We start from the raw sequence: 20,952 nt of genomic DNA, 5'->3' as shown, positions 1-20,952 counted from the left end.
CGTGTTCCAGTATGCGTTTTTTAAGTTCACATATTGTGCTGCCCACATACCTCATGGGGCATGGGCATTCCACGACATAGACCACATGGGTTGTTTTGCACGAGATCAGTTCCTTTATCTCCCAGTTCTTTTTGTTAGACATTTGTACTTGTTTGATGGGTTTAGCAATCTGACACACCTTGCAGGCGTAGCACTTCACGAACCCCGTTGTTTTTAGCCACTCATCCTTTTTTGTTTTTTTAAAATGGCTATGGATCAAATGGTCCTTGAGGTTCTTCGCCCTTCTGTAGGTGATCGTTGGATGTGGTCCCACCATGTCTTTCACAGTGTCGTCCAGTTGAAGTATTTTCCAGTTGCGCTTGAGGATATCTGCAATTCTTTTGCTCTCGTTGGAGTAATCCATTATCATGCGTATGGGTTCCATTTCCTCTGTTGATTTTTTGGGTTTTCTCTGGAGACATTCCTCCCTGCTTTTTTGGTCTGTTCTTTCCCAGCAATTTTTCACAATGCCTTTGTTGTATTTGCGTTTTTCGAATCTTTTTGAGGTTGCAGTGCTGTGTTTTTCCCACTCTTCATTTTTGCTGCAAATCCTCCGGATTCTCAAGAATTCCCCATATGGAATGCTGCTGATCAGGGATTGTTGGTGGAAGCTGGTTGCTTCTAGTGTGGAGTTGGTGGCAGTAACTTTGCGATGCAATGTTGTTTGAATTTGGTTCTCCTGAATGTAGATCTCGGTGTCCAGAAATACAATCCTCTCATTGCTTATGACATAGCTGAATTTGAGATTTGGTATGCTGTTGTTCAAGATGTTGAAGTATCTCTGGAAATCCTCCTTGCTGCCATCCCAGATGATAAGTAAATCATCTATATAGCGAGTCCAGCTTATTACTTTGTTCAGTGATGTTTCGTTGCTGTTGCTCCACGCTATTTCCTTCTCCCACCATCCCATCGCTAAACAGGCATAGCTGGGACTGAAGGAAAATCCCATCGCCGTCCCGCTGTTTTGGGAATAAAGTTCGTCCCCAAACATAAATATGTTTCTGGTTAGGCAGATCTGGATCATATCCAATATCATCTGGTTGTGATGTGAAAATTTCATTTTTCGCTCCTTCAGGAAGTAGTTGCACGCTGTAAGGCCCATGTCATTCCCTATGTTGGTATAAAGGGAGATGACGTCCATGGATACCAGTTGGTACGTGTCCTGCCATGGAGTATTTTCAAGCTTCCTGAGCAGATCACTCGTGTCTTGTACATAGGAGTCTAGGTCTAGTACATACGGATTCAGAAAGTAATCGATGTAGTTGGCAATAGGTTCCAGGAGTGAGCCTTTGGCAGAAAGGATCGGGCGTCCCGGGGGCATCTTTGCGTGTTTATGTAGTTTTGGTAGAAAATATATGGTTGCGGTTACTGGGTGCGCTACCGTTAAATATTTTCTTTCTTCTTCGTCAATTAAGCCTTTTTCTGACCACTCAAACAGTCTTGCATCCACCATTTCCTTTATTTCCATGGTGGGATTTTTTCTCAGTTTGTCGTAGTACTTTGTATCTCTTAATTGACGGTGCGCTTCCGTGATGTATGCTGTTTTTTCCAGTATTACCACATTTCCGCCTTTGTCGGCCATTTTTATTTCAATCTGTTTGTCTGTCGCTAGAGCCTCGAGCGCCTTTCTCTCCTTTTCAGTTAGATTGTCTTTGTATTTGATGTTTTTCAGTTTATATAAGTCTTGGGTTACTGCCTCCTGAAAGAGATCAATTTTGTTTCCAGGCGCCAATTGAGGATAAAACTTGGATTTGGGTTTCATCCCACTCAATCCTGCACCTGTTTGTTCGCAAGCTTCTTCCAGGGTGATGTCGCGATTCACATCATCATTTAAGTTAATCAGGGTCATCAGGGCTTCTGAGTCTTTGACTGATAAGGCTGTGTCCCCTTCCTGTGTAGGAACTTTATTGCTCCTTTCAGTTTTGTTCTTTTCCGCAAAGTATTTGGCTAGCTTGATTTTCCTGATGTAGAGATAAAAATCTATCCGGACTTGGGCTAGGTTCATTTTTATCTTCGGACAGAAGTTGATTCCCTTTTTCAGAAGTTGTTCTTCTGTCGTCGATATTGCCCTTTTGGATAGGTTGACCACCTGTAGTTCGTCCTCTATAGGTTCATCTTCCTGCGCATGCTGCGCGTTTCTGTTCCCACCTTTGTTCCTTCGTTGCCTTTTGCACCTTTTTCCTCTCCTTTTTGATCTTTTTGGGGCCATCTGCGTCCTCTCCCTCTCCCTCTTTGTTGTTGACGAGGGGGTAGATTCTGCTCCCACTGTTTTTGGTGCAGTACCAGTCTCATGTCCCCTAAAAAAGGCTGCTGTCCTGTAGCGGCCGATGTTCCAGGTTCTCCTTCATTGTTCTCTGATATCAGGGAAGATGCGCTGCTCGATAGACTTATAGAGCTGGTGCTCAATACTTGTTGTCTCATTTGATCGAATTTTTTTGAAAATGAGAAAATTCGACCTTCTGCGTAGTCTGTTGCATCCCTGATGAATTTCTGATGCTTGCGTTCTCTGACAGTGTCTTCATGCTTTTCAATTTGCAGTTCTAGTTCTTCCTTGAACTTTGTCATGTCGGCATTTAGCTTTAAAGTTGCCAGCTCTTTCTCCATCTCATGCAGTTGTTCTTTTACTTTTTGTAAGCCGACTTCTGAAAAAGGGAATCAACTTCTGTCCGAAGATAAAAATGAACCTAGCCCAAGTCCGGATAGATTTTTATCTCTACATCAGGAAAATCAAGCTAGCCAAATACTTTGCGGAAAAGAACAAAACTGAAAGGAGCAATAAAGTTCCTACACAGGAAGGGGACACAGCCTTATCAGTCAAAGACTCAGAAGCCCTGATGACCCTGATTAACTTAAATGATGATGTGAATCGCGACATCACCCTGGAAGAAGCTTGCGAACAAACAGGTGCAGGATTGAGTGGGATGAAACCCAAATCCAAGTTTTATCCTCAATTGGCGCCTGGAAACAAAATTGATCTCTTTCAGGAGGCAGTAACCCAAGACTTATATAAACTGAAAAACATCAAATACAAAGACAATCTAACTGAAAAGGAGAGAAAGGCGCTCGAGGCTCTAGCGACAGACAAACAGATTGAAATAAAAATGGCCGACAAAGGCGGAAATGTGGTAATACTGGAAAAAACAGCATACATCACGGAAGCGCACCGTCAATTAAGAGATACAAAGTACTACGACAAACTGAGAAAAAATCCCACCATGGAAATAAAGGAAATGGTGGATGCAAGACTGTTTGAGTGGTCAGAAAAAGGCTTAATTGACGAAGAAGAAAGAAAATATTTAACGGTAGCGCACCCAGTAACCGCAACCATATATTTTCTACCAAAACTACATAAACACGCAAAGATGCCCCCGGGACGCCCGATCCTTTCTGCCAAAGGCTCACTCCTGGAACCTATTGCCAACTACATCGATTACTTTCTGAATCCGTATGTACTAGACCTAGACTCCTATGTACAAGACACGAGTGATCTGCTCAGGAAGCTTGAAAATACTCCATGGCAGGACACGTACCAACTGGTATCCATGGACGTCATCTCCCTTTATACCAACATAGGGAATGACATGGGCCTTACAGCGTGCAACTACTTCCTGAAGGAGCGAAAAATGAAATTTTCACATCACAACCAGATGATATTGGATATGATCCAGATCTGCCTAACCAGAAACATATTTATGTTTGGGGACGAACTTTATTCCCAAAACAGCGGGACGGCGATGGGATTTTCCTTCAGTCCCAGCTATGCCTGTTTAGCGATGGGATGGTGGGAGAAGGAAATAGCGTGGAGCAACAGCAACGAAACATCACTGAACAAAGTAATAAGCTGGACTCGCTATATAGATGATTTACTTATCATCTGGGATGGCAGCAAGGAGGATTTCCAGAGATACTTCAACATCTTGAACAACAGCATACCAAATCTCAAATTCAGCTATGTCATAAGCAATGAGAGGATTGTATTTCTGGACACCGAGATCTACATTCAGGAGAACCAAATTCAAACAACATTGCATCGCAAAGTTACTGCCACCAACTCCACACTAGAAGCAACCAGCTTCCACCAACAATCCCTGATCAGCAGCATTCCATATGGGGAATTCTTGAGAATCCGGAGGATTTGCAGCAAAAATGAAGAGTGGGAAAAACACAGCACTGCAACCTCAAAAAGATTCGAAAAACGCAAATACAACAAAGGCATTGTGAAAAATTGCTGGGAAAGAACAGACCAAAAAAGCAGGGAGGAATGTCTCCAGAGAAAACCCAAAAAATCAACAGAGGAAATGGAACCCATATGCATGATAATGGATTACTCCAACGAGAGCAAAAGAATTGCAGATATCCTCAAGCGCAACTGGAAAATACTTCAACTGGACGACACTGTGAAAGACATGGTGGGACCACATCCAACGATCACCTACAGAAGGGCGAAGAACCTCAAGGACCATTTGATCCATAGCCATTTTAAAAAAACAAAAAAGGATGAGTGGCTAAAAACAACGGGGTTCGTGAAGTGCTACGCCTGCAAGGTGTGTCAGATTGCTAAACCCATCAAACAAGTACAAATGTCTAACAAAAAGAACTGGGAGATAAAGGAACTGATCTCGTGCAAAACAACCCATGTGGTCTATGTCGTGGAATGCCCATGCCCCATGAGGTATGTGGGCAGCACAATATGTGAACTTAAAAAACGCATACTGGAACACGTGCGTGCCACCATCCACAAAGACAAAGCTAATGCAATAGCCAAGCACATGGAACTGTATCATCAGAGTGACTGGAGCCAACTAAAATTCTTTGGTCTGGAAAGTGTCCCCAAGAAAGAGCGAGGAGGAGACAGAGAAAGGCTTTTAAGACAAAAGGAATCCTGCCATATCCTAAACCTACGAACCTTAACGCCTCACGGGCTGAATCAATCTGAAGAACTTTACATACATTTATGAAAACTTCTCTTTTTGTTAATTTATGTAATGCCCGATATATACTCAATTCTGTTTGACTGGTGTTAATAGGTACAAAAGAAACAAGTAAGGATGAACCTGGGACACCATCATGGTTAATTTACCCTAGCGGTTGTTAGAATGATGAAGTCACAATATGATGGGGAATCTGTGATAGTAAACTCATACTATGTGAGAATATATCTATAATCAGAAATCAATGATAGCAAAAATGCTGGATTTTAATTATATGATTCCCACGTACACAATGTCATCCCACCAGAGGGAAAATATTAGAAACAGATAATGCAGCCGCCTAGAGATAAACGGAGTTAAATCTGTCACCACATCCCACTAGAGGGATTCTAATACCACCAGCAGATTACAACATCTTTAATTAGATTTAATGAAATGTAAATTGTAAAAAAATTGGGCAATATGAAGTAATATTGACACTTTGGTAAAAAAACTACATGTCCCATAAAGCTTAGAGGCTCTGACACACCCCTAACAGGAAGTGATGTATGGAATACATTGTATTGTGGTATATCTTGAAGGGGCAGTTCAGAGAACGGTTGATCGTGAGCAAGGTATTTGTAATACCGAAACGCGTAGATCGGAACATCTGCCTGTGGAATGTAATTAAAAAAATAAAAAAAACTGCAAAAAAGAATACCCGTGGAGTGCGACCCATTTGTTTCCTGTGAGGGAGCTGTGGACAATATATCAGCAGCGTGGTTCAGCTGCAGGGCGCCGCACCCGTATTGAGCGCTGTTGGAGTGGCGAGAGGAACCAGCTATGGAGAATATATATATATATATATACATATATATATATATATATATATATATATATATATATATATATATATATATATATATATATATATATATATTCGCTAATCCTGGTATCACAGATATAAATCAGGCACCGACTCCGTGGGGTAGAGATCAAAGAAAGAATTTATTCCAATCGACCACACCCAATCCTCTGCCATCGTTTAGGGAATGTATATTGTCTTTGACACCCACTGCCTGTGCGCTTACGCTGCTGTCAGAGCTGCCTCTCCCGTCAGCTACTTGATTTACAGATCGCAAAACAAAGACTGACCGCACTAGCAAGCGAGTCTCTGTCTGCCCTCAGGCACCCATAGAATCAGGATACTGAAGTTTGTGCTGCCAAATCTAAGTCCGCTGTCTCGGGGTTTCTGCTGCTAATATATATATTATAGGAGGAGTCTGTGGTAATGTTTTGCGCCGGCCAGAGGCGCTGATGGGAACCAGTTCTTCAAGCGGCTGGAGTACACTGGCATCAGCTGTTCTCAGCATTTTGTTTGTTCTGAGGGATCGGATTACTCCAGCCCGCCTCCAGTGCTCGCCAAGCCAATGTCTGCTGCAGCTCGTGACTTCACGTGGAGCCACTCTCATTGCATAGTGGCTCACAGCTCGGTGGACACCTGCATGCGAGGCTTCAACATCATAGGAGGCTCAGGGGAGCCTTTGGACTGAAAATCCTCCCAGGCGCTTCTAACCGGCCACTCTGCACCCTTGACTGTAATATCATGCCTGCTTCCCCACACGCAGTACTTAACCGAATAAGATGACTTCTGGGCCCTGTAGTTTACATCGCTCTGCAGACAGCACACGTTCATGTGATCGGGTGCAAGGTGCACGCCGACCAATAGGAGTGGAGCAGGACTTACAAAGGAGTAGGTGGAGCAGCATCCTGTTGTATTGCGGCATCCTATGAAGGCTTTTTAGCCGAAATGCATTATGCCAATTGTTTTCAATAAAGGTTTTCCTGGAACTCCCCTGAAGAGGCCTCATACTTTTCTTCATTGGAAGAGTCTGTGGTAATTAATATATATATATATATATATATATATATATATATATACACACACACACACACACACACACACACACACACACACACCCACACACACACACACACACTACACCTTGTGACACAAAAAGACTTTGTCAAACAAAAACAAGTTGCACACATCCAAGCACAAAAGAACAAGTTACTTACCTTAAGTAACAATATATCTGTAAGAAACATTAGTTAGTGATAGATTCATTACCTTAGAATTACCCCAGGTGTCAGACTGGATCCGGAAAGTTTTCGTCAGCAGTACCCCTGTGTGTCGGTAGGTGACGTCGTGCGGCTCTGCGTATGAGGCAGGCGTCGTAGTCGCTGAGATGACGTCGCTGGAGCTACTTAGACGCATCCACGCCAGTTCTGTACACAACTTTCTGCGCCAGGAACGCAGGGCTATGGAAGATACTGACCACTGCTGTATTGAAACTAGGGCCCTAAAAGGGATGACCTTAACCTTAGAAATCAGTTCGCAGAACAGGGAGGATGGGTGGGGCGTTAAGGAATCGATCACTAACTAATAATTCTTACAGATATATTGTTACCGAATGTAAGTAACTTGTTCATCTAAAAGAAACACGTTAGTGATAGATTCCTTACTTTAGAATACCCCAGCAATACCAACCCAAGGAAGGGTCTGCGAACTAAGATCCCACCAGAAAGTCACGGAGAACATAACGGCCAGGGAAGCCGTCGCACAAGTTACTACTTGTGTAACGATATATCTGTAAGAGACATTAGTTAGTGATAGATTCCTTACCTTAGAATATCCCCAGGCGTCAGACTGGATCCGGAAACTTTTGCGTAGCAGTACCCTTGCGCGTCGGTAGGCGTCGTCTGCGGCTCCGCGTCAGCGTCGTGGGCGCCGTGATGACATCGGAGTACTTAGACGCCGCCTCCGCGTGCTGACGTCAGTTCTTAGACACAGCTTTTCCGCGCCAGAAACGCAGAGCTATGCCAAAAAACAACACTGGTGCCATGAAACTAGGGCCCTGAAAGGGATGACCTTAACCCTAGATATCATTTCGCAGAACGGGGAGGATGGGTGGGTCGGTAAGGAATCTATGGATTGGATTGGATTGGAAAGGTTCTTGTATAGCGCATGGCTACTCGGAAGCATCCCAGCGCTTGAAGAATGATGGAAATGCGGAGTTTAGGAGGAGGAGGACAGATTATGGCCTAGGAAACAGTAATGTTTTTAGTTGTTTTCGGAACACCAGAAGGCTGGGTTCTAGACGAAGTGATAGTGGTATGGCATTCCAAAGTTTCGCCGCGTTTCGGGAGAAGAGGCGGTCCCCAGACCGGACTTTATTGGTCCTGGGCGTTATGAGGAGGTTTTGGTGGTTAGAACGAAGGTGCCTAGATGGGACGTAGGGTCTGATCATATCCTTCAGAATCTATCACCAACTAATGTCTCTTACAGATATATCGTTACACAAGTAGTAACTTGTGCATCTGAAAGAGACACGTTAGTGATAGATTCCTTACCTTAGAATAGATACCCTAGCAATACCAACGCCGTGGTGGTGCGTCTGCGAACCAATAATCACACCAGAAAGTCCTGGAGGACGGAACGGCCAAAGTAGCCATCCCTCCGGACTTGACTGGCCAGGCAATAATGTTGTGCGAACGTGTGCAGCGAGGCCCACGTAGCCGCCTGGCAAATGTCCTGCAAGGGCACACCTCGGACTAAGGCAGTTGTAGTTGCTGTGGCCCGAGTGGAATGAGCCTTCAGCCCCACAGGGGGTTCCTTCTTAGCCAAGGAGTAACACGCCTGGATACACAAATTGATCCACCGCGAGATGGTCCGCTTGTGCACCGCTTTCCCTTTCTTAGCGCCCACGTACCCAACAAAGAGTTGGTCATCCACCCGGAATTGTTGTGTGCGATTCAAATAAAATGAGAGCGCACTTTTTGGGTCCAGACGGTGGCGCCTCTCTTCCTCTCTCGAGGGATGCGGAGGCGTAAAGAAGGTGGGCAAGGTGATAGATTGCCCAATGTGGAAGGCCGTGACTACCTTGGGTAGGAAGGAGGGCGTGTCCGTAACACAACTTTGTCCGGATGGACTGAAAGGAAAGGAGGCTTACAAGATAGAGCCTGGAGCTCACTCACTCTCCTGGCAGAGGTGATGGCAACCAGGAAGGCAGTCTTCAAGGAGAGAAGGCGAAGAGGACAGTTGTGAAGTGGCTCAAAGGGAGCGCACATCAGGAATGTAAGAACCAGGTTCAAGTCCCACTGAGGCATCACGAAGGGAACAGGAGGGAACGTGTGTGTGTGTGTGATGCCCTTCAGAAAACGATTAACTATAGGGGACTTGAACAAAGAAGGTTGATCAGGCAGCCTCAGAAAGGCTGAAAGAGCTGAAAGATAGCCCTTGATAGTGCCCAGAGCAGAGCCCTGCTGGGCAAGGGAAAGAAGAAAGAGGAGAACCTCAGAAATAGGGGCATTAAGGGGATCCACAGCCTTTGCTGTGCACCATGCCACAAATCTGTTCCACCTGCAAGCGTATACAGACTTTGTGGAGGGACGCCTGGCTGCCAGAATGATGTTACAGACTTCAGGAGGCAAGTCAAATGGCCTCAACTGTCGCCGCTCAATCTCCAAGCATGGAGGTGGAGACTGGACAGGTTCGGGTGGAGGACCGTCCCCTGCTGCTGCGACAGAAGGTCCTCCTGAAGAGGCAGACAAACCAGGGGGATCGACTGACATACTGAGTAGCTCGGGATACCAGTACCTTCGTGCCCAGTCCGGAGCCACAAGGATGACTTGTGCCCGGTCGCGCTTGATCTTCTTCAGCACTCTGGGCAGAAGTGGTATAGGCGGAAAGGCGTACAACAGAGCGCAACTCCACTCGCGACGAAAAGCGTCTCCGAGCGAGTGCCGCCTTGGAAATTCCAACGCGCAGAACTGATGACATTGCGCGTTCTCTTCGGTGGCGAATAGATCGAACCAAGGCTCTCCCCACTGAGTTCAGACGCCATTCGTGATCCATCATGCACCGGCGGCTGAGTTCGTCCGCCCTGGCGTTCAGAGAACCTGCCAGGTGTTGAACCATCAGTCACGCCCTGATGTTCCAGCCATTGCCAGAGGCGCAGAGCCTCCTGGCAAAGGGTCCACGACCCCACCCCGCCTTGTTTGTTGCAGTACCACATGGCGGTGGTGTTGTCCGTGAATACCTGCACTACACTCCCTCGGACAGACGGGAGGAATGACTTCAGTGCCAGACGAATCGCCCGCAGCTCCAAAAGGTTGATATGGAGCCGGGACTCCGCCGGAGACCAGAGGCCTCTGATCTCCGCCTCTCCCATGTGGCCTCCCCAGCCCTGGAGGGACGCGTCCGTCACAACTACGTGCTCCGGTTGGGGAACTGAGAGGGATCTGCTGTTGACCCAATTGTGGTCCGTGAGCCACCACTGCAGCTGTCTCGCAGTGCCCTCTGAGATCAGGACATGGTCGGACAGGTTGCCCTGATGCTGGGCCCACTGAAACTTCAGGTCCCACTGCAGAGCCCGCATCCGCCACCGTGCGTGATGTACCAGAAGGATGCAGGAGGCCATCAGCCCCAGAAGCCGCAGCATCAACCTGACCGAAACCCGGGATAAAGGCCGGAAGATTGAAATCAGAGCCTGTATACCCCGAACCCGCTGTTCGGGCGGGTAAACCCGAAACTGCGCCGGGTCGAGAACCGCTACGATGAAAAGGAGCTTCTGAGAGGGACACAGGAGTGACTTCTGCACATTGATGGAGAACCCCAGCTGGTGCAGGAGATCCGCCGTAGTCTGGAGGTGGCTGACGACTGTCTGGGGCGAGCCCGCCTTTAACAACCAGTCGTCGAGGTAGGGGAAGACTGAGACCCCCAACCTGCGCAGATGAGCTGCGACCACCGCCATCACCTTCGTGAACACCCGTGGGGCGCTGGTAAGGCCGAAGGGGAGCACGGTAAACTGAAAGTGCTCGTGGCCTACCGTGAACCGCAGGTAACGCCGATGGGCCGGCAGGACCGGGATGTAGAAATACGCGTCCTGCAAGTCCAACGCTACCATCCAGTCTCCTGGGTCTAGGGCAGCTAAGACCTGAGCCAGAGTCAGCATTTTGAACTTCTCCTTCCGGAGGAAGCCGTTGACGTTCCTCAGATCCAAGATAGGGCGTAGGCCCCCTTTGCCCTTCTTGGGAACCAGAAAGTAGTGGGAGTAACAACCACACCCTACTTCTGGCCCAGGAACGCGCTCGATGGCCCCCTTGGCCTAGAGGGCCCTAACTTCCTCTTTTCAGAAGTTGCAAGTGATCCCCCGACACGCGATGGTACTGCGGTGGCATGGCTGGAGGGGTCGCCTCGAAGGGGAGGGAGTAGCCCCTTCAGACGATTTGCAACACCCACCTGTCCGATGTAATGGAGCACCAGTGGAGGAGGTGATGGTGAACCCTGCCCCCCACTGGCATCAAATGGGCCTGAAAGCTCGGACTAGGAAGGCTTTGAGGCGGATGCTGCGGGGGTGGATGTGGACTGGCCGCGCTATTGTCCCCTGTTACCGCTATGATGGTAACCACGCCCGCCGCCACGCTGAATGTTAATCTGCGGGCCGTGGCTGGCAGGACGTGTGGGGGCGCCTCTTCCGTGGCCACGATAGGAGCTCTGGGCAGAAGATTGCTGGCGCGGGCCGACAGGCCCAAGGACTTGGCCGTAGCCCTGGAGTCCTTAAAGCGTTCGAGCGCACTATCTGCTTTGCCACCGAAGAGGTGGCTGCCATCGAACGGCATGTCCATAAGGGTGTTCTGGACATCGGCCGAGAAGTTGGCGGACCTCAGCCAGGCGTGGTGGCGAACCGCCACAGACGTGGAAATCGCTCTCCCCAGCGAGTCCGTGGTATCCAGTCCACATCGTATGGAATACCGCGCTGCCGCTCCGGCGTCGGATCTGGACCGAGAGGTGGACCAGGGTTGGCGTCGTGAGGGGAAGGCGCCGGGGGTGACACCCTAGGGGTCGACACTGGCGGGGTCGTAAGGTCGAACAGCGGCGACCCAGATCCGGAACCCGATCCAGTGGGGCCATGCGGCGTCGGGACCGAAGTCGCAGACGGCGCCGGGCCAAAGCACCCGATGGCGCCAGGGCCGAAGCACCCGGCCCGCTTGGGCTCCCTGTCGGGGTCGTATTGGTCCGAAAGTGCCGCAGAACCCGATGGGAGGAGTGAGCGACCTCATGGCCATGAGGAAGCCATTGATCTCCTCCGGCGTTGCGTTCTGCCCAGGGACCGGCGGGTATGGAGCAGGCCGTGACGCCTGCAGCTCCGGCGGAGCCGCATGGACCGTGTTACCCGAATCCCCGGCCGCATCGCTCGAGCGTCGGGAGGAGCCAAAAGAGCGATGTTGCCTCGCCGACTTCTTGTGCCTCTTACCTGAGGACTTGGAGCCCGACGAGTGGTGTCGACTCGCCGAGCTGTGATGACTCCGGCCCCGCGACCGGTCCCTCGACCTCCTTCCGAACCGGGACCTCGAACGGCGCGGGCCGACTGCCAGAGCTCGAGGCACTTGCGGTACCGATCCCGCCTAGCCTTCGAGGTCAAGGCCCGGCAGTCGGGGCACGACTTGTCATCATGGTCGGGCCCCAGGCAATGTAGGCACTGGCGATGGGGGTCGGTAATCGACATCAGTCGGTTGCAATCGGCACAGGGCTTGAACCCGGGCATCCCTACCGGCACCGATGGAGTCGTACGACTCGAAACAGATCCAAAAAGCTTAGTCAAAAAGTGACTAAAGGGTACCCCTTTCTCCAGACCTGCACTTGCTGGTGCAGAAAAAAGAAGAACTGACGTCAGCGCGCGAGGGCGGCGTATAAGTACTTCGGCGAAGTCATCCCGGCACCAACGACGGAGCCGCAGACAACGCCTACCAATGCGCAGGGGTACTGCTACGCAAAACTTTCTGGATCCAGACTGACGCCTGGGGATATTCTAAGGTAAGGAATCTAATACTCACCTTTTCTAAGGTAAGGAATCTAATACTAACCTGTTTCTTTCAGATATTTGATTATGACCGCCACAACACTGCTAAAAGCCTGTTGTTTGAGGAAGAAACACACTGTTGCAGAAGGAAACCAGTCTGTCAGAATGAAAAGACTCAAAAGCACTGGATCCATCTAAGAAGGCACAAAAAAAGCAACGGACGCCAGCAAACAGAAACATCATATCTAGGCCTGGACAGATCTGATGCACAGCCACACATATCCCGCCACCCCTCCCAAAGTGCAAGGGAATTGCTAGCAAAGATTTCCAAATCCAGTCTGGTGTGTGAGAAAATTCACAAGGTGAGGAGTCTGCAGTTATAAATCTCCATCAGAAATATTGACACTGAAAAGTCTCTAGTTAAGTTTTCTAGAGTTCCACCCGTAGCTCATAAAAAGCCAAGACACTTCACCTTCAAATGAGCGGAGAACAAGGTTTTTGTAATGTCATTGTTATTATTAGACAGCACCACAAGAAGCTTCAAGCTGATTCAGGATGGGTATTTGCTATAAACAGACACCTTCATAGTGACAAGGCTCTGGCCGTAGGTTCTATGTGAAGGAATGAAACTGGATTTCCCTCCTACATGTTTGTGATCCCATGCTCTAAGTACTCCATACACCGCACCAACAACATTTGAAACAGGTGTTTGAGCTTCTACAAACGCAATACTCCTCTAAGTTTATCACACACCTCCACAGATACACCATACCCCCAAAAATCTGAGTTAAGCTGATCAGTAAGAGTTCAATACTGAAAAGTACACACAACAAGGTGACATACCTGAATAGCTGGTGCTGCAGACAGGGCTTCAGTAAAACAAATCATGCACATGTCATCTGCATCTTGCTTTAATCTTGTAGTATTTTTATCGCAGCCATGTAAACAAGGCAAACAGTGCTCCTCATTCTTAACGCCTCCACATGGATGCCCACAAGAGTGGGATTTACTACAGGCTATCTTCGTGTACTCCTATAGAAAATTTAAACAAAAAATAGACAACTCGTCTAAGGGTAACTGTCTTTTATAAATTAACATTTCTTCAGTATAGAGCACCTTACAGGATTCTCTTCTCCCGACATATGTACACCGTTATTTTTTACCTCAAACTATTTAGAATACTTTATGGATTCTGCCCATTACAATGCCTTCTTTAGAGTATTCTTGCTATTTACTGAGCATTTAACAAAGGTCCTTAAAAAAAGTGTGGTGCATTTAAAAGCAGTACATAATCCCTGCCTGAAGTGAATACACCTTACTATGCATAATGTCTGAATTACTTTTGGTTTTGAGGCTACATGACAATATTTAATCATGTGTTTACCTGAAATAAGCAAAGAGAGCCCGCTCACTCTGAACTTGACAGAACTAAAGCAAGCAAAGCAAGTGTGGACAGGATGTACTTCTGCTTTGTGTGTAAAGGCAAAGGGGTGTCAATGAGAATGAAATATTTACGTTTAGAAAATAAATTCCCTCTACATTCCCTTACCAAAAAATGTATTCTGATTTCTTAGCATCTCAGTACAAGCCAATGTAAATTTTTTAAACATCATGTACATTTTACACATAATTCACAATAGATTATACATAAAATTGTTGACTGGAGGAATGATTATGCAACAGAAGCAGTAGTCAAGCTCTGCCCTCTACAGTTGTGACAACACAGCACATAGAATAAACACATTTGATGAAGATGCAATTGCTGGCCTTCCTAAATCTGAAAATGATTTGCTCTAGTACTAGTCATTTTTATATCAAGCGTTCAACCTACCTGACAGTCTGTATCTGAACAAACACTGCCTACAGCTGATAACTCTGTGCCATTCCGGCATCCGCAGAAACGACAGGCATCGGAGCTGCTACTCGCTGGTTTACCTACATGCAAGACAAAACCAATGCATAGAATTAAAAACAATTCCAACATGCCAATAGTCTGTTACCAAATACAAGACCCAGCCTTTGAATACAGGACAAGTTCCTCATCTATGTTGATCATTCAGGTACATTCTTTGCACTAAAGAACCACCATCAAAACCAAATGCTATGCACTGCCAGTAAAATGTGGAATATATCAAACAGGAAGAAAATTCCTATCCACAGAGTAATGATACTTCTCTAGAGCATCTGAGGCCTAATGCAGATACCAAATTCCACGTAATGCAGTAGACAAACTCTATCCTACAAATGTTGTAACTTATAAGCCAGGAAAAAAAAGTCAGAAACATCCCAAAAGTACAATTCTGAACACACTACTACTATTCATTCAGCCTTCGTATTCATTGTTACCAACATGGGTGTCCATAGTAAAATGCACTCTATTGATTCTGTCAAATACATATGAATTGTTATGCTAGATGTTAACTAGCGTGGCAAATGCTAGCTTTCTCTTATATGTCCACTACTCTGTCTACATGGCTAGCATCTGGATATCTGAGTCCACAATCCAGATCTATTATTGCATTATGCTAGATCCTGTACTCAACATCCTTTTAACCAGTAGGAAACGTCTCCATCCACCTCAAGTCAATGCTTTTTTTTAAAAGATACAATTACCAGCATTATTGTAGGAAAGTGCCCTTTTTGACATGGTCACTGTGAGAAGTTGGCCTGATATGCAGTGCTCACTATTCTAGTGATCACTATGTATCAGTCCAAACAACCCTTATTGATGATTGGTTGTAAGTCAACCGTAGACCAGCTATCCTAGTAGCATGGACAAGAGCAGTCTTTAGGCTAAACTCTAGAGGGCGTGTTAAGCCAGCTGTTATACCATCACATATACCCCTTGAACACCAAGTGAAAGGACACCACACAAGTTGTTATGAAAATAAAGTATATTTATTTAGAACACAACAGCCCTGGACTCTTTATGAGGACAGGGCGCTAAGCACAATACAAAGCTCTTAGGAAAATACGTCAAGTCGCACAATTTACACAAATGCCCGAGGGGCACGGAAAACCATATACTACAAAAGTGGAATGCGAAATTACTAGCAGGTAAGTACTACTCTAATAGGCTTTAAGATCGGTAGGACTTGACTACTGAACCTTCAGATTACTAGCAGGAGGCCTAGGGAGATCGGGTGCAGAGTGTGCACTCTCACGTGGGATGCGGGACAAAATCTATAGATGCTAGATTTCGTAAAGTTAGTGTTATCGGACGAATCCGACTAGGTAGAGCTGAAACGAAAAAGGATCTGGACCTTTGGATAGCAAAGCTATGCTGGAGCACCGAAATGCTGAGTTTACCTAGCCCAGGGGCTGCGGATGCATAGGTCTGGAAAGACGTCGGGAATCTTCGTTGCAGTCTATGGAGCCTGAAAGAAGAAGTTGCTGGCAGGCGACCAGTGAAGATATTCGGAGGGATCCAAGCCTGGATCGAAGATGGAAGACACCTGTAAGCAGAGGGGACCAAGTTCTGAATCACTAGCCAGTGATTAGATGGGCACCCGGATGGCACCGGATGGAGTCACCTTGACCAGGTGAGTGGGCGACGCTGGGCTCTGAAGTCTCACGGACCAGGAGGCGTTGTCGGCGACCAGGATGGAGGTGCGAGCTGTCCCACGATGGTATCTGCTGTCAACGTCGCTGGACCCAGGATTGGGGCAACAAGTCTTGGCAAATGCAAGCCCACGCGGTGGACTTAAAATGGCGTCTGGAGTGGACCAGGAGGGTCCGGGGTGCTCCTCTGTTGGAGGGGAGCAAGGGCCAGTGGTGTTGTCGTCGCGGAGCGTCGTCAAGAGGGCCACAAGCCATCAGGCAAGTAGCCGGACAACGCGGTGAGCAGCAAAGAGCAGAAGGGCCCCGCGCAGATCTGGTGGATGCTGCGGGGCTGGACTTCGGTGCTGGAGCTGCTCAGGGTTAGGGCTTCTCGAACCCCAAAGCACTCACTCGAGGATCCCTCGGCGGTCGTGCTGGGCAAGCGTCGTGCAGTCCTGAAGATGGCCTGTCCCTCGAGGTCTCGTCACACCCACGAATCTCAGCTGGGCTGATGATGCAGGTTGAGGTCAGAGGTGCCAGGGAAGCCGGTTCTCGTCGAGCTGGGCAGTCTTGATCCGGAGGAGAGACTTACAGCAGACCGCGATGCTTGGATGGTGCCTGCGGGTGCAGGGTGACTACTCCTTAGTCACAAGGGAGAAACAGGATTTTGTTTGGGGGGGGGGGGGGGGGGGTAGGGGTGGGGGTTGGATTTTATATAGCCTGAACTTGACCCTAAGGTAACGGGTATCAGAGCCTTTACATAGCCCCAGTTGCGTTACATGAGGACATTAATTTTTGTTAGTCACGGGGAGATTTAGTGCTTTGCTCAGAATCACAGGATGTTCAGCGTCATTGCCGAGACTCGAACCCGGTTCCCCAGATTTGAGGTCGACTGCCCTAGCCGTTTGGCCAACTCCTTTCCCCAAAATGGATAAGGATGCATATAATGGTGCAAACTATTTTGAAAACACGACATGGCACACTCCCTGTGTGCCATGCCAAGTTACACTCCATATACAATATGTAAGTCACACACTACAGCAGGCCTTAGCGCCTTAAGACAGGATGCATTATATTATAAGTGAGGGCACAACTACATGAGCAGATAGGCCCCTGTGATGGCTAGTTCCATTACTAGATATTACAATTGATCAGGCAGCCACCTTAAGGACATGCACTAGGCACTGGTCATTACGAGTTACCCAGCTACATGATGTAAATGTATCTATACTTGTAAAGCGCACTGTTACCCCATCACTCGGGGCATCCTGGCGCTGTATACCGCTGGGGAACCCGTCCTGGCTTTCCCTGTGAGGGCACCCCAAGGTGAAGCCAGGCATCCCCGGCGCTGATAGGGCCGTTGTGGAGATTAAGCAAGCTATTGCCCAGTTGCAGAGTGGGACCCATGGTTAGCGTAGGCACCTAGGTGAGAATTATCGAGTCCGCGCACATTGACCCAAGACCCTGCCGCGTCGGGAATTGAACCCTGGTCCCGGGCCGACCTCTGCTTCAGGGTCTGCCGCTTCTAACCACACTGCACTGAAACCCATGGATTTTGTTATCAAACAATATTGTAATAAATATGTACTAGATTTATGATGACAAACCCACCTGAAAACAGTGGCGGCTGGAACGGACCGGTGATGCGGAAGGCAAAGAAAAATAAACTTACCTCCGCGCCTCGTCTCTCCTCCGTCGTCTCTCCACGGCCAGCCGGAACAGGAAGAACTCAGGCTCCCCATAGCCAATCACAACGCTGCAATGCAGCATTGTGATTGGTCTGAGTGCCGTGGTTCAGTTCTCAGAATGGAACTAGGAGCCTGACATGTTCTCCACCCAAGCTGTAAAACAGCCTGGGTGGAGGGCATGCAAAGTGCGCATGACTGTTTGGCCGGCCCAAGACGGCCAAACATTCACAGTTACAGAGTGCCAACCACTCCTCTCCCTGCTCTGTGAGTAGAGCAGCCCCACCCCACAAAGCTGCTGCAGCAGGAACAAATAAAATGATAAAAACATTGAGTTATTATACACCGATAAATTAAATCTAGATTGGGGTCAGTTTTCTAGTTGAGTTAGAAATATCTCTTCACGAACCACCAGTGAAAGTCACACACAGATCTAGAGTGATGTCATCGATAACTGTCTTAAAAATGTACATTTAGAGTAGTTCCAAACATACTTTAACAAGCCAGTATTAATGTGTTGACTGGGTTTACAGTCATGAGTGCTTCCGGCAGAACATGTTAGATCACCCATCTGATATCTATCTCCCATTTATTTTAGGTTGATAGCAGTATCCCAGTTCATGCATCCAATCTGAAGCCGTATGTAAATGCTTTATCACTACTTGTATGCTAATCTCCAATTGACAACATATAAGGAAATCGATAATTTACGTTTTTGGCTGCAGCATGAAATCAAATCAAGGTATTCACTAAGAAGCCAATCACACATATCGAGAGACAATACTATTATTGGCCCCAGTTGTATCATTATTCTTATCTTATGTAATTTAAAGTTAAATAACTAACCTTCCATTCATATTATGCCACCTCCATCCTGTTAACCGAAATGCACGTATGTAGTGGGCATTATGCCCTGTTTCCTTCACAGGTCTATGAAGGCACACGTTTTCCCTCTAGATTAACACAATTGTTTATTATAGCCTGTGAATTTAGATTCTTAGGCCAAAATAAACTGTCTAAAGTGCAGCAGCAGTGCAGCTTTAGAATATCTTTATATCTGTGAAAAATTCAACCATTCATTTCCCTTCTATCCCCTCCTCCCCAACACCAGGAGTAGAACCTCTACTGAGCTACTACTCTCCCTTCAGGTGAGGCTAAGTCTAAGAAGTTTGTGTAAACACGTACTGATGTGATCTGTGGAGGAGAGCTTACCTGCACAATGGGGCAGAGCTGCACCTGGCAGGAAAGGACGACCTGATCCCAAGTAAGACCCAAGTAAGACCTGTGCAAAGCCCTGGGCTACACAATCGCTGTGTAGGACATTTGGGTGAACTAGGGTCACTGAGGAGCCACAAGGGTTTTGTAGCCCAGCTTGCCAGGAAAATGACAACTTTGGAGCATCACCAGCAACTCATTGATCTTTATCAAGAGGATGAATTTGCAACATCCCAGACAAACCAGATACATACAGACTGCCTGCACCCACTCATCAGCTTCAGAAAGACCAGGAGACAGTCAGTCCACTTTCAGACCCCTGGTGTGTAGTCTGGCTGTAATATGCATAGGACGTTGTCTTGATTCCAAAACAGATTTAATGATCGTTTTACCCTGAATAGTTCCTGAGATATCTGCTTTTTAAAGTTCTGGTCAAGCCCTAACCCTATAGAGCTACCTCTGTCACAAAAAATCTTGACCACAAACAGTACGTCCCAGGGTAAAGCGCCCTAAAGTTTTAGGTACCTTTTGGACATTAGAGACTACGTAGCGGCTGCTGGCCCACTGTTGCAACTGTTCAGTTCAACATCATCACAGACAGCTGGTCTCCAACATGGATGTTAGGACTCCACTCAATTTAGAATATGCCCCTAACCAGATACTATGACAGAAGGCCACTGTTGTTAAAAATAGTGCACACGTAGAATTAAAAATAATATTTGTGCTTCCACAGCACCAACATTCTTTAAAAAAAATAATAATAATTTCTGTTGTTAAAGTAGCTTTTTATAAAACCCTATAATAAATAACGTCTGATGATACTCTTTGCAAATATAATGCTTTGGAAGAACCACCAGAATAGAGGGAAATCTCTAGGAGTGGGCGGCCAGGCCTTGGCCTGGTTGGTGTCTTTTCTTAACGACCGTAGTTTCCAAGTGTTCTCCCCTAAAGCAGCTTCCACCATTTGCCAATCCACCCGCGGTGTTCCTCAAGGCTCAATCCTTAGTCCTTTATTATTTAATATTTATGTTAAACCATTAGCATCCATTGTAGAACAGGGTTGGACTTACCCTGTACTCGTACGCGGACGACACCCAGATTGTCTTCTCCCTATCAGGGAGAGACGAGAACAACATCTCCGCACTCAAATCAGGCCTCACTCTTGTGGCCGATTGGATGCGGAGAAATTGTCTCAAACTGAATGGGGAGAAGACCGAGGTGGTCATCTTGGGCCGGAATAAACATCTCTGGGGTCCTTGCCATTGGCCCATTGAACTGGGTACTGCGCCAACACCTTCCACCGCTGTCCGCAACCTGGGTGTTATCATAGATGATAGATTATCTATGCGACAACAGGCCACCAAGGTCGCAGCCATCTGCTTCTCTACGTTACGATGGCTCCACAAGATTCTGTGGATGCTTCCTCTCTCTTCCCGCCGAACCGTAGTCCAGGCGCTTGTAACATCCCGCCTGGACTATGGCAACATCCTTTATCTGGGCGCAGACAAAGCCACCTTACAGGTGTTACAGGTAGTACAAAATGCAGCCGCACGCCTTCTAAAAAACATTCCCAGACGTTCCTCAGCCAAGGCCGCCTTACATGATCTTCACTGGCTGAGTATTCCTGAACGCATCAAATTCAAAGCACTCTGCTATATGTTTAAGATTAAGCAAGGTTGTGCCCCAACCTACCTCCAA

General features: G+C 47.3%; 1 protein-coding gene across 12 annotated transcripts in view; it reads right to left on the bottom strand.

The window, feature by feature from the left end:
• The window catches only part of MYCBP2 (MYC binding protein 2), a 2,065,574-nt gene that overhangs the window by 161,921 nt on the left and 1,882,701 nt on the right, over positions 1 to 20,952 (bottom strand). For all 12 annotated transcript variants that reach the window (XM_086934832.1, XM_086934837.1, XM_086934835.1 and 9 more), the window contains 2 exons: positions 14,646 to 14,749; positions 13,658 to 13,846 (listed from right to left, as the gene is read on the bottom strand). In XM_086934832.1, the coding sequence (XP_086790958.1) occupies positions 13,658 to 13,846; positions 14,646 to 14,749 (293 nt within the window). The remainder of the gene's footprint in view (positions 1 to 13,657; positions 13,847 to 14,645; positions 14,750 to 20,952) is intronic.

The sequence above is a fragment of the Lissotriton vulgaris genome, chromosome 8 (assembly GCF_964263255.1).
Source record: "Lissotriton vulgaris chromosome 8, aLisVul1.2, whole genome shotgun sequence".
Lineage (NCBI taxonomy): Eukaryota > Metazoa > Chordata > Amphibia > Caudata > Salamandridae > Lissotriton > Lissotriton vulgaris.
The sequence above is the reverse complement of the archived record's forward strand: the minus strand, read 5'-3'. Positions and strand labels throughout refer to the sequence as shown.